This window comes from Gopherus evgoodei, chromosome 1 (genome assembly GCF_007399415.2).
Source record: "Gopherus evgoodei ecotype Sinaloan lineage chromosome 1, rGopEvg1_v1.p, whole genome shotgun sequence".
NCBI lineage: Eukaryota > Metazoa > Chordata > Testudines > Testudinidae > Gopherus > Gopherus evgoodei.
The window spans coordinates 76759210-76774152 of record NC_044322.1 but is presented as its reverse complement, the minus strand read 5'-3'; the positions used below and the strand labels follow the sequence as shown (position 1 = coordinate 76774152).

Sequence of the window (14943 nt, the reverse complement as noted above, 5' to 3'; positions counted from 1 at the left end):
CTGTATAAACACAGAACAAAAAGACAATACCTGCCCAAAGGCATTTACAGACTAAGTATAAGACAAGAGATAACAGGTAGAGACAAGCGGGGTAGTACAATGAGACCGTACTGGTCAATATGATAGGCAGGGGTCTCAGCGCGCCAGCGGTACCAAAACACTAGTCAGAACTACTACAATCAAATGTAGAGCTCTGTTCTGAGATTAACCTTGCCAAATTCTGTGACATGATTGTGGTAGCAACCAATCTACTCTATATCATGTATGTAATTTTCATTTTTTTTTAAGTGAAAGCTCTAAAAAGTGTTCAGTGTCAGGAATGGATGAGGTTCTGTGGCCTGCAATGTACAGGAGGTGAGACTAGATGATCATGATGGTCCCTTCTGATCTAGAACTCTGAGTCTGTGATTCAAGGTGGTAAATTATATGGTCAAAAAGATGCATTTTCCCCTGTCCCATTCTTATAACTGCTTACCACCTTACTGCAAGATCAACACAGAAATTCCCAGACCAGTGGTCCACGTAGTTCAGATGATGATGGCTAGTGCATGATGTTTCAAAGGAAGGTACAAGAGTACACAGTGGTCAATTACAGAATAATTTTTTCATTAAGAATATTTCTTTATAACCACGTTAGTCAGTGATTCGAGTATGCCCTAAAGCATGGTATTTTCTATCCTGTAAGTGTGTAGAGAATTATCTTATCTATTGATTTGTGCATATTCTCATTAGCTATATAATATAATTATTGTTTTGATTATTTGTACTGTAATAGCATGCGGAGGCCCCAACTGGCACGGGTGTACATTTATACACAGGTACATATACATATGTATATATATATACACATATAGAGAGAGATTGTCCCTGTCCCAAAGATCTTACCATTTTAAATATGCGAAGGGGGTGTGGGGAGGGCAAAAAGAAAGAAAGAAAGAAAGAAAGAAAGAATTGTTACTATCCTCAGGCACCGAGAGGCTAAGTTAAAATCAATCAAGAAGTATATGTCACAGCCATAAATGGAACCCAGGCCTGCTTAGTCCCAATGCATCACTTTAGCCACAAAACCAACCTTACTCTTCACTGTATAGTATAATATAAATGCCTAATCCTTCTTTAGAATTCTGCTAAACTTGTAAAGTCAAGATCATCTTGTACTAATGAGTTCCCCAGGTTGATTATGTATTGTATAAAGGAAGTATTTCTTTTAATCAATTTACAGTTTGTTGCCATTCAATTTAATTAGATGTCCCATGAGAGAGAGAGGATAAAAAGAAAACCTTCTCTATACAATTTGATATAATTCATTATTTTATGTACCTATCTTATGTCTCTTTATTCATTTCCACTCTAAACTAAACATTCCCATTTTTTTCACTCTTTCCACATACAGAAGTCTAATACCTCTAAACATTTTTGTCATTCATCCATTGAATTTTTTTTGAGGGGGAGAGAGAAGATGAAGGTGAATGCCGTTCAGATCATGATCAATCAAACCCCCCAAATATTCCTTTCCTGGAATGGACAGGGGCTTTTAGAATATCTCATATATTCATATTTAGGAATTTCAGGTGTTAGGTCTCCCATTATGATCAGATTATTATTATTATTATTACTCATATTATTTTACTTTATTTTAAATGTTGCCACTTTTCTTTCACATTATATCTTGTCGATGTCCTGGAATTTGTTTTTTTGCTCAAAATGGCAATGGAAAAGCCTTCAACAAAAACATCTAACATAGTTTAATTCTAAAAAAACCAGAAGAGGATTTATTGATTGTATGATACTTAGTGTGTCTGAAGCAATGGATTTTGGGCATTTCTTATTAGCTCATCAGCAATGATATTCTGAGATACCTAGCATGCTAGCGATTAAGAGGCTATATTCTGAGCCACCTACATGTAGAAGAAACGCGCAGAAAGGTTACTAATTGTATCTTTGTATGAAAGAGTTTTATTAGATTAAGTGAGGTCTGAAAAAGCCCAGCAACTGCTTTTTACAGGTCATTTTGCAGTGTTGCAATCTGGAATCAAATACTGTCTACTATTAATGGTAAGCCAATAGAGAAATGTTGTTCCGATTCAATGATGTGGAAATATTAGTTGGATTTTATATTGCTGATGAAGTACGCATATTTTTCACCTCATACTTGATGTTTTGCCCCTTCAGCCATGAGCTGCCACATTGAACAGAAACAAATCTCCAGTGGCCTTAAGAACCAAGTGTGAACTGCATGTTAAATGTGCATTATCAATTAAATGTTTAAATTGTCCTAGCCAAATATTTAATATCAGTGACTAAAAATATAAAATGTTCCTTTTTTTCCCCCCACAGTCTCCAAACGTCCACAACTATCCAGACATGGAAGCTGTACCCTTGTTGTTAAATAACATGAAGGCAGATCCCCCAGAGGATTCATTATCTACAGATCATTTCCAAACACAAACTGAACCAGTGGACTTGTCAATAAACAAAGCCAGGTCATCCCCTATAGCAGCCTCATCTTCACCGGTTTCCATGACAGCATCAGCCTCTTCTCCTTCTTCTACTTCAACTTCTTCTTCTTCTAGTCGGCCAGCTTCCTCCCCTACGGTAATAACATCAGTATCTTCAGCGGCATCTGTGCCATCAGTATTAACTCCAGGCCCTCTTGTGGCCTCTGCATCTGGTGTTGGAGGCCAGCAGTTTTTGCACATAATCCATCCAGTACCACCTTCAAGCCCCATGAACTTACAGTCCAACAAAATGAGTCATGTGCACCGCATTCCAGTGGTGGTGCAGTCGGTACCTGTAGTCTACACAGCTGTGAGATCACCTGGAAATATGAACAACACTATAGTAGTACCGCTGTTGGAGGATGGGAGAAGCCATGTTAAAGGTAAGACAAGTTGGCTTTGCATATCCCAGGCTCATTTGAAATCATTTGCATATCAGGAGCTGTAAGCTTGGCTGGTCAATATTGTAAAGCATAAATTAACCTGTGGTAGCTGAATAACAGTTCTTTTGAAAATGCTGTTAACTTTATAAACCTATTTTTTTCATCTGCTGAAGCTTATTTTACCACAAAGTTTAAGAAACCTTAAAACTAAAGAACAGATGGGTCCGGATTCATCCCTGGTGTAACTTAATTGGATTCAATAGAGTGATATCAGAGATAAACTGTGTCCATCATGACTAATAATCATCACTTTGGTATTTGAGTGCCTGGCACTGAAATTAGGGAATATGAAGATGGGGAAATAGTAAAAAGCCACTCACAAGGACAGGGAGAAACAGCTAGTTGGAGTGGACCTAAGAAAGGCAAAGGAGAGAGAGGTTCAGTTTGAGAACAGCCCTGTTGCAGGAATATGAGAAGGAAAGGCCTTCAAAGCAAAAGCCAATGACAGATGCAGAGTGGAAGGTGTAGATCCAGGCTTCATTCAGCCTAAGGAGGGCCAGTGGGAGACCCTGCCTCAGGTTGTTTCTGTTAGAATGAACAGTAGAATGGAAGGAGACAACAGGGAATGTGAATAGTGCAAATCAGTTTTACGGAAATAGAACCCAAGATGTAAGCATGAAAGTAGGAGAGAATGCATGAGGAGAGTGCGGGCTGAATGGTGGGCCTGTATTGAGAAAGATCTCCAAAGAGGAGGAAAATGAGAGTGGAGAACAGTTGAAGAGTTGTAAGGGCAAAGGCAGAGAGCAAGAAGATGACACTGAAGTTATAGGAGAGGAGGAAATATTAGGAATTGGGAGAGCTGAAAAGGAGTAGTTTTGATGAGATGTGAGGAGGAAGGGAGACAGGGAAAAGGTGGAGGGAAGAACACAGAAAATAGATGTGTTTAGACCAGTGGTGGGCAACCTGCACTCGCCTAGATACTATGGTGATTGATGCTTTATAAGCACAATGGACCAAGAAATGTTAGTGGCAATGGTAGGAACGTGAGGGAGGCTAGAGTCAAAAATCATTGCACGTTGATAAGTAGAACATGATCACATCTCCCCCCCCAAAAATGAGCTTTTGCTCCAAGCTGCAGGGGAGAGTATTAATTGCTCATCTCACTTTTAGGGCTTATGAGACAGAAAAGCATTTAGCATTATGCTTTATAACATCCCTAGAGTTTCTTATTGCTTAATTAATCATGCAGTCATTCCCAAAAGATTGTTTCTTTTGACTCTTCTGTCTGTTTCTGGTGTAATATTATGACGTTTGTTGGCAATAGCACGGTTTTATAGTTTTTAGTAGCATCATGTTGTTTATAAATCTTTGTTTTTCCCCTCCCATTGCCTCAGTCTCCTAGCTTTAGTATGGAAGTCAACAAGCCAAGCCTCTTGCAAAAATGGAACTTACCCTCTTTATAGGCTCAGAACATGCAAAACTAACTCAGAATATATCGGTTTTTTGTTCTGAGACTGGGAATGATGGTGGGTTAAGACATTTTATTACACTTTATACAATGACATAATTTTAGGGCCCTGTGCCATTATGTAAAAATGATAAATGAAAGCAGCATGGTGCAACATACTGTAAAATAACTGTAAAATAAATAATCTTGATTTGATGTTTTGTTTTGGAGTTTTGCACTGGGATTGAGCTGAATCTGCTCTTGAGCTTGACGAGTATTGTCCTAAGGTACAGAAACTGTTGGTTTACTTTTCAAAGGTGGTAACTGGCAATGATTACAACTACATCTGTAGTCAGTACTTTCCCAGTTTGTGAGAGTGGAAACTCACTACCCCCCGTTCACCAGCAAAATTCCAGAATTTAGTGTACTGTAGGGATTTCAGTCCACAAGCTTCAGATGCAGACATACTGAGCTACCCTGACAACCTCTCCTTTGTGCTATTATTGGCAGAGATCATTACCCAGCACCACTGCACCTCTTAATGTTCAGCTAGAGAAAAAGAAGGGATTAAGCTGTCCTTTAATTTTTTTCACTTTAGTTGCACCCTTTCTGCTGTCACTTTTGATAGAAATGTACAAGTTAATTTGAATAATTATAATAAAAGGATAATGGTAACAATCTACAATAGGTAGCCATTCTTTGTTAGCTCTTTCTGGCATGTGTTTTCTTTCTTTGTTATGTAAACCAATACAAATAAGAAGGGCAATAAACAGTATATTTTGCATAAATTAACAGCTAAATCTTATTTTCATATATGCACATCAGTTTAAATTCAATGTGAGCTTTTTCGGTTAACGTACCTAATAAGTATATACGGATAATAAAAGGGCATTGCTCTGCAAATTAAACTGGTGTCAATATCCTCCAGTCAAATGAATGAGACATGCAAATTCAGAATTATCTAAAACAGGGGTCGGCAACCTCTGGCACGCGGCTCACCAGGATAAGCAACCTGGCTGGCCGGGCCAGTTTGTTTATCTGCCACGTTGGGATCCGCGGTCCGCTGAACCTGTCGACGCAGCAGATAAACAAACTGGCCCGGCCCGCCAGGATGCTGCCCTTGGTGAGCCGCGTGCCAGAGGTTGCCGACCCCTGATCTAAAATCTGTGTGTGCCTTCAACTTTCACCTGATGGTTGATCATTTATATCAATATAAAAAGTAATGTTTAGAGACCAATTTTTCCCTCAGTTAACATGAGCAATTGTCAGTGGCAGGATCTGGCTCTTAATCTGTACATTCTTTGTGCCATGCATTTATCTCAGTCAAAAGTAGCATTAGTGTTACTAGGCCCAATTCAGGAAAGTGCTTAAGCACATGATTAAATTGTGTTGACTTCATTGGGACTTAAGCACATGCACTTGTTTAAGTGCTTTGCAGAATAAATACTTTTCTCTATCAGTGCCCATAGATGTTATTGTTGAGTGTGCTTTTTCCTCTTCTTCTGTCTCCTTGCCCAGTCACCCATCCAGCTACTTTTGTTTTGCCTGAAAACACATTTTGTTTTTTGTATATTAAGAAAACATTCCCTTGATCCCATTTTTCTCTCTAACATCTCATCTCCAAATGTTCCTTTTGTCCAAGCACTGAAATGTGCTTTCTGCTCCAACTGCCTACATTTCTTCCCCTAGCTCTTCCCTTGAACCATACGATCTGGATTCTCTTCTCTCCAACAAAACTGCCCTGATTCCTAACTATTGCGTTCTAGCTAAGTCTCCATTCTTATTCTGCTTGAATTCTCTTTTCCCCTCAATACCTTCAAAATCTTTTCCTCTGCTTTATTCCTCTTATTCGCTGTCCTGATTCTCCTCCTTATCTTACCACTTTTTTAGTGTCATCTTCACTATCTTCCACTCATCTCATGTCTGAAATGCCCCATTTGCATGTTCCCCCATTATCTCAAACTCTTTCTCCAAAACTGAGAGCCAGGTGTGAATGCAAAGAAAGCTAGACAGACTTAATGAGCGGAAGCGTGTGTGTGTCTGTGTGTACAAAACTCATGAATTCCCCTTTGAAAAACAATTTTAAAATTCAGACTTTTTTTAGGTTTTCATTGTACAGGAGCTGCTCCAACACTTACTCATTCATTTTACTGGTTGCTGGCCAGTACACAGAAATTTGAAAACATATACAGTATCCAAATGAAGTTGCAATCTCATTTCTGTGCCTGCTATAGTCTGACTGTCACACCGAAAGTGTTAATACAGCATTTTAGGACATGACATCTCCTTTAACCTTTCAGCTCTTATCTTATTCATTTACATGCTTTTGGGGGGGACATGGAGTAATTACCTACAACAAAGAAGAAAAGTCCCAATCTGCAAACAGAGCCTGAGCCTGAGAGGTGCTTAGAGCCCTTAGCAGTCAGTGGGAGTTGAGGCTGCTTAGCACCATCTGAGGGGCCAGCAGTTTGAAAAATCAAACCCACAGTGACTTAGACCCAGTCATGCTGTGCATCCTCACCGGCCATTGGCGTCAATGGGACTTTGCAGACTGTTATGGAACAACACTGTATTATTAATAGGTAGTTTCAGAAAAAAAATCTTATTTAACAAAAAAGTTGGCTTAATAAGGATGTATAAAAATATTTGATGGCACCTTGATAAATTGAGGGGTAGGGAGTGACCTCCCAATGTTAATGTAGGGAGAGACAAGGTTGATGAGGTTATATCTTTTATTGGACCAGCTTCTGTTGGTGAGAGATAAGCTTTTGAGCTTACACAGAGCTCTTTTTCAGGTCAGAAAAATTTACTTGGAGTGTCACAGCTAAAACAAGGTGGAACAGACTGTGTAGCATAACACATATTTCAAGGGACCACTCAAGATGAAGTGGCCTAGCTAAAGGTCTGAATAATTTACTTGAATTTTTCTATATATAATACAAGAAGGTATAGATATAGAGTTAGGAATATTATTTCCAGTGAGTCCTATCCCACAGTCCTTTCTCAGGCAAAGCTCCCCTTTACTTCAACTGATGTTTTATCTCAGTAAGTGCTGCAGGATTAGGACAACTACATTGTGATTTATTGACAACTTTGGGAAATGCTTTTGGTGACCACTATTACTGCGCAATAAATACTCCTGGGGGAATTCTGCACCACTGCACTCACAGAATTCCTGTAACCCTACCCTGCCGAGCCCCCATCACTCCTCAGCCATGGGGAGCTGCATGTTCTCTGCACCCACTCTCCTGCTTCCCTCCCCCATCACTGTTCAGCCACTGGGAGCTGCTCCCCCATTCGCCCAACCTCTGTGCATCCAGAGCCCCCCATACCCAAATGCCCCCTACAAGTCCCCTGCACCTAAACTCCCACCTTGCCCAGCTCCACCACCCCTGCATTCTGATCCCTGCCAAAACCCGCCCTCCTGCATCCAGACCTCCACCCCTGCACCCAGACCACCCCCCACAGAGCCTTCCACACGTGAACCCCCACCCCGATGAGCCCCACCCCATATACACCTGGACTCCCTACACCTGGACTTCCCTGCTGATCCTCATCACCCTGCATCTGGACTACCTGCTGAGCTCCACCTCTTGCATCTGGACCCCCACCCGGCATCCACGCCCCTCTGCTGAGCCCCAACCACCTTCACCCAACCCCTCCTGCAGAGTCCCATTGCCCCAGGACCTGGAACCCCTCCACCCCAACAAGCCCCTGTATACCTAGATCCCCCACTGTGCCACTTGCACCCAGATTGCCCCACACAGAACCCTCTCACCTGACACCTGGATCCCCCCACACTAAGCCCCTCCACACATGGATCGTGCCAGGCTGAGCCTGCCTGCGCACACCTGGTGCACCTACCACGGCGGGGCAGGGCTCTAGGGTGTTTCTAGGGCAGGCCCAGCCCTTGCACTATGTTAGGGTCAGCTGCAGCAACACCATTAAGTCCATGTCCTGGGGTAGGGGGCTGCAGGGCAATCTCCCTCCTCCATGCAGCCAGTGGCCTGTGCTCCCCACTGCCATGCTGGAGCCTCCATAGTTATTTATTGACAAATAAAATTTGCAGAATTTTGTAGAATTTTAAATTTTTATTATTTTGATGCAGTATTTTAAATTTTTTAGTGTAGAATTCCCTCAGGAGTAAATAAAGTATTCCAACATGTTAAAGACTCCTGAGAGACTTGAATAAAATATTTTTGTTCAGCAATGGTGACTGTTGATATAAGGCAGTGGTCTCCAAATTGTGGGGTACACCCTCCCTAGAGAGCGCAGAGGAGGAACATTTGGGGGATCATGTGGAGGGGCCTGGGACAGCCCCCGCAGAAGATGGGAGTGGAGTGCCCCCCAGCCCTGCCTGACCCTACCTCCAGGCCCAGCTCCATTCCGCCCCGAACCCAGCCCTAGCCCCACTCCACCCCTGCTTTGCCTCAGCCCAGTTCCTCCCTCATTCCCTCTCCATCCTCATCCCAGCTCCGCCTCTAGCCCCAGCTCCTTCCCCATCTCCAGTATAGCCTCCAGCTTTACCTTCAGCCAAAGCTCCTCTGCTGAGCCAACTGTGCAGTAATGGAGGGGGGGCATAGACAGATTCCATAACTGGTAAGGGGGCATGTGACAGGAAGTTTGGGCACCCCTGCTGTAAGCGACAAGTAAAGGTTCAGGTAGCATCTGCAGTTGACCTATACTTAAGTTTGCCTGATATTTTATTCACTTGCTCATAACTTTGTCAAACTTTATCCCTTTGGGCTGAAATTTTCCATGCCAGGTGTTTGCTTCAGGCTGATTTGGGGATTTGGCAGTTTCAGCTAAAACTGTTCAGCAGTTTAGGAGAACAAGATTATGGGAAAATGCATTGATTTGTCATGTTAAAAAAATTGTACAACTGTTTTGTTGAGAAGTTCTAGCACCTCCACGCTTTGGCTCAGGAACTTGAACTAAGGCTGAGGCTGTCACCCTTTTATCAGGGATGTGGCTTTTGCCCTCCCTGTGAAACTTTGCACAAATGTAGCCAGTTTATGAGCCTCTGAAAAAAAACCTCAGTTCACACATGCTCAGATAAATGGTCATGTTATAGTCAGGAAGCTAAATTCATGGAAGATCTCATCTGCATTGAGCTCCAACCCCTCATAGCTCCTCCACATCAACTGATTGGTGCACATCATACCCGCAGAGCAACTGAGTATGCTCCATCTATGGGCACCAAGGAGGATTTTCTCTTAAAATGTTTTTCCTGGCCTCAGTGGGAAACTTGTGCTAAGCACAAGAACTCGGGATAGGGAGACTTTCTCTTCTGCTCTCAGTGATCCCCCTGCTGGTAACTAGTCAATATGAAAGGGAAAGGAGGAAACAGCCTGGCTTGAGTCCAGATGGACTACGTCATATGAGGAACATATTCCACGTGTAATTAAAAAGTTGTCTTTTATATGTTCTCCAGTAGCTAAGATATTAATCACTAAAAAGCATTACTAGTTTGGGTAGGTATTCCCTATATTTACAGTAGAAAATACCCCATTACTAGACTATTTTTACTCACTGGTAAGTTGGTAATAGAGTCTTTTAAGCTATTAACGATGCACTCCATAGGAGACTGTTTGTCTTAAGTAGCAGTTTATATTATCAAGTTAGAAACTCAACACTAAACACTATTCAGTTTGTACCATGACTCTATAGGTCAGGTAATATGGGTCTATATAAACTGTTTGTTGTTTTATGTGGAAAGATTGATTTTTCTGTGTCTCTGCATCTCCATGCACTGTTAGTTTTGACCTGTTTTCCGACAGGGTGGAATTTCTCTGCTATTTTTTTTTTCCTTTGGGTGTGCACAAAAATCCATTGAGGCTGAACACACTCCACCCAAGCTTCCTCCTACGCATTTACTGGATATCTAAAACGTTTGCAAGCTGAATACACCCCCCTGCTTTGTTTGGCAGAACCATCAGTGGTTCTGGGAAAGAAGCAAATGAATGGCAGTGACTAGCCACAGAGTGAAACAGAAAGAGAAGAGACTTATGTCCTAAGGTGGAATTCACATTACTGTAGAAGCTTCATTTATTTAAGAATCCAGAGAAATAGCCATTTTTCTGGAATGAAGGAACTAAAACATTGGTAGGACAAAAAATATGTTTTATCATGCATTTGAGACAGAGGCTGTTTTTAAGGGAAGCAGAATAAAATAATCATGCTTAAGTATGATGACTCCTACAGCACAAGACTTTTATTTTAATTTTAAAATAAATACTAAAGACTTGCCAATGTCTCATTTGGTTTTGTCCCATCTTGAACTACTAATTCATTTGCTCAAAACACTTTGGCCTCTTAAAAGACTATATTTCATTCGTACATTTATTGTCTGTTTGGCACCAATGGAGCGTTTGGTGCTGTACGAGTCCCGTAGGGAGGCTGGCACCAGAATGTTCACTCCACACTCAGATCTCAGTAGGAGGAGTGAAGATGCTGGGTGCTTCTCCCTACTTGAGTCTGCCCAGCTTTCCAATTCCCGCTACCAGGTCTGAAAAGGAGGAGACATGTCTGCATCTCATTCCTTCCTATACCATATTTGCTAGCACCTGGAGACAGTTTGTTGTTGTTTTTTTGGGGGGTGGGGGTGGGGGGCAGGGAGGGATACACTTACAGTTGTACTGCGTTGGGAGTTACAGCTGTCTTCGTACAGCTGTGTAGGGAAAGCGCTGCAGTGTGGCCACACTGACAGCTACCAGTGGCTGCAACGTGACAGCTACCAGCACTGCAGTGTGGCCACATTTGCAGCATTTGCAGCGCTGTTGGGAATGGTGCATTATGGGCAGCTATCCCAGCGTTCAAGTGGCTGCAACGTGCTTTTGAAAAGAGGGGGGCGAGGGGGCGCGTGGGGGAGAGAGAGAGAGTGGATTTTTGGAGCTGTCAGCTCCCTGCCTTGCAAGTTCTAAGGACTGGAACATACACATCACCAACCTGCAATCAATTTAAAAGTTTCGAGCCCTTCCCCCACCCCTCTCTTATTCACTAAATACAAATTATGCACTCCTAAATAGCCTTCAGACCACATAAGTAGCTGCTCCAACACGGACTCTCCCCTCCGCCTCGGCCGTGTGGCTTCTCTACTCAAAAGCCAAACAGCTGTGAACATTCCAAAGCAATTCCCCTGCCTGCCTCCACTCGCTCGCTCGAGCAAACAGCAGCTGTGTTTGTTTTTTAGATAAGCAGCTCCGGGGAGGCCGGATGGAGTTCAGCCACTCTTCCAGTTTGTTGTGAACAGGCATTCTGGGATACCTCCTAATACCCTGGAGGCCAGTAACAGCTCTTTTGGTGGCCACACTTGACAAGCAGCGCTGCATCACCAGCGCTGCAATCGTTACACCCCAAGCAGACCAGGTATACAGCCAACGCTGCAGCCAGGGAGTTGCAGCGCTGGATGTGCCTTGCAGGTGTGGACAGTCACTAAGGGTACGTCTACACGACGGGATTATTCCGATTTTACATAAACCGGTTTTATAAAACATTGTATAAAGTCGAGTGCACGCGGCCACACTAAGCACATTAATTCGGTGGTGTGCGTCCATAGTCAGAGGCTAGCGTCGATTTCCGGAGCATTGCACTGTGGGTAGCTATTCCATAGCTATCCCATAGTTCCCGCAGTCTCCCCCACCCCTTAGAATTCTGGATTGAGAGCCCAGTGGCTGATGGGGCAAAAATCATTGTCGCGGGTGGTTCTGGGTAAATGTTGTCAGTCATTCCTTCCTCCGGGAAAGCAACAGCAGACAATCATTTTGCACCCTTTTTCCCTGGATTGCCCTGGCAGATGCCATAGCACGACAACCATGGAGCCCGTTCAGCTTTTTTTTTTTTTACAGTCACCGTGTGTGTACTGGATGCCGCGGACAGAGGCGATACGCCAGCGCTACACAGCAGCATTCATTTGCTTTTGCATAATAGCAGAGATGGTTACCAGTTGTTCTATACCATCTGCTGCCAGTGTAATTTGGCAATGAGATGACGGTTATCTGTCCTTCTGTGCTGTCTGCTGCTATCATGGGTGCCCCTGGCTGAGATCGGCCGGGGGCGCAAAAGCAAAACTGGGAATGGCTCCCCGAGTCAATTTCTCCTTTATGGTTTCTAAAAATAGAGTCAGTCCTGCCTAGAATATAGGGCAAATGTACTAGAGAAGCAGTGTATCAGAGAGTACAGCTGCTCTGTGTCAGATCCTGCAGAAATGATGAGCTACATGCCATTCACGGGGGGTGCCCCTGCAACAACCCCACCCGTTGCTTCCCTCCTCCCCCAACCTTCCTGGGCTATCGTGGCAGTGTCCCCCCCCATTTGTGTCATGAAGTAATAAAGAATGCAGGAATAAGAAACACTGAGTTTTTAGTGACATAAAATGAGGGGCAGGCAGCCTCCTGGTGCTGTGACAGTCCAGGCAGGACATTAAGCAGTGTGGGGGAGAGGAGCCCAGCATCCCACTGCTATGATAGTCCAGGCAGTACAGAATCTTTTCTTTTCACATGAAAGGGAGGGGGCTGATTGAAGCTCAGCCCCCAGTTGCACTGATGAAGACGGTTACCAGCCGTTCTGTACCATCTACTGGGAATGACCGGGAGTCATTCCTATTTTCACCCAGGCGCCCCAGGCCAGCCTCACCTGAAGCCAGCCGGGAGCACTCACGGGTTGATAAGAAGGACAGTTACCAGTCCTACTGCACCGTCTGCCACTGGGGAGGGGAGAGGAGCGGATACTTCTCTTCACTGCTGCAGCATCGCGTCTACCAGCAACATTCAGTAGACATAGGGTGACATTGAAAGAAGTCAAGAAATGATTTCTTTCCCTTTTCTTTCACGTGAGGGGGGAGGTAAATTGATGAGCTATTCCCTGAACCACGCCGGACAATGTGTTTGAACCTACAGGCATTGGGAGCTCAGCCAAGAATGCAAATACTTTTCAGAGACTGCTGTGGACTGTGGGATAGCTGGAGTCCTCAGTACCCCCTCCCTCCCTCCATGAGCATCCATTTGAGTCTCTGGCTTCCCGTTACGCTTGTCACGCAGCACTGTGTAGCCTGTAGATTTTTTTTTCAAACGCTTTGGCATTTCGTCTTCTGTAGCAGAGCTTTGATAGAACAGATTTGTCTCCCCATACAACAATCAGATTCAGTATCTCCCGTACGGTCCGTGCTGGAGCTCTTTTTGGATTTGGAACTGCATTGCCACCCGTGCTGATCTGAGCTCCACGCTGGGTAAACAGGAAATGAAAATCAAAATTTCGCGGGGCTTTTCCTGTTTACCTGGCCACTGCATCCGCGCTGAGATTGCTGTCCAGAGCAGTCACAGTGGTACACTGTGGGATACCGCCCGGAGGCCAATACCGTCTATTTGCGGCCACACTAACCCTAATCCGATATGGTAATACCGATTTTAGCGCTATTCCTCTCGTTGGGGAGGAGTACAGAAACCGGTTTAAAGAGCCCTTTATATCGATATAAAGGGCCTCGTAGTGTGGACGGGTACAGCGTTAAATCGGTTTAACGCTGCTAAAATCGGTTTAAACGTGTAGTGTAGACCAGGCCTAAGTTGCAGTGCTGTAAACCCACCACCAGCGCTGCAACTCTCCCGTGTAGCCATGGCCTAAATCTTCCTGAAGCAAGTATAAAGAGGGCTGCTGAATATGCCTTGAGGCATTTGGCCATTGCCTGCTTTGTGCATGAAGAATTCCTCTGGTTCTACAACTTTGCATCCCCATCAGCACACATCATAATACAAAAAGCTAGAACTGAGCCCCAAATCTGTTATTTTGATATAACTGATACAGTTTAGGATATGAACCAGACCCATCAAGAGAAATTTGAGGGCCCAGTACCTCATGTTTGCTGGAGTCCCACCCTCTCCCATTTCACTTTATTTACATAGATATTACAGACTGAGGGTCCCAGTACAATTGTTCTGCCTTCTGCTCCCTTCTGCTCCTTTTTATTTGATACACCTCTAAATTTTAGTGTCATTTTGGCCAAATTACTGCAAATTTCCTGAGGGTGCAAAGTAACTTATGTACCGGTGGATTCTTGAAGTGTGTTAGTTATAAACTTGAATCTCTTACTGCCTTATAGTTCCTCTGCCATATGTTGTTCAATATATGAGTATATTTTTTCTTGTTATTTTCCCTGGTTTGTTTTATGTTGGTGATGGAGTATTTGTATATTAGATGATTGGTGTGATTTAGATCTTAATAGCTTCGGTAGTTCAGTTTCGTGTAGATGAGGGAGAGTTTTATGACATTCAGACAGTTTAAAATGAAAAAAGTCCTTTGTATAAAGAAAAATCAGTGTTCATGTTTATATATATATACACACAGATGGATGGAGATACATAAATGTGTGCAAACATTACATACATCCATACGCACCGCTATTATTAAGTTATAGCAAATTATTTTACTTGTGAAATGATTTTAAATAATGCCTTAGATTGGGCAACTGCAATTAATATCTTATGGTAGATTAGTGACATAATATGTATGAGGATGCCAGTTCCCATTCACCATTCACCATTGCTATGTCTAGTGCAGTTAACTGCTGCAGCCACATAGACTCATAAAAATCTCAATAAAATCTGAAAACTGTAGAGTATGG

The 14943-nt window shown here is 43.2% G+C and overlaps 1 protein-coding gene across 3 annotated transcripts in view; it reads left to right on the top strand.

The window, feature by feature from the left end:
- The window catches only part of KLF12 (Kruppel like factor 12), a 377128-nt gene that overhangs the window by 228867 nt on the left and 133318 nt on the right, over positions 1–14943 (top strand). For all 3 annotated transcript variants that reach the window (XM_030566483.1, XM_030566492.1, XM_030566477.1), the window contains exon 4: positions 2338–2881. In XM_030566483.1, coding sequence (XP_030422343.1) covers positions 2338–2881 — 544 coding nt within the window. The remainder of the gene's footprint in view (positions 1–2337; positions 2882–14943) is intronic.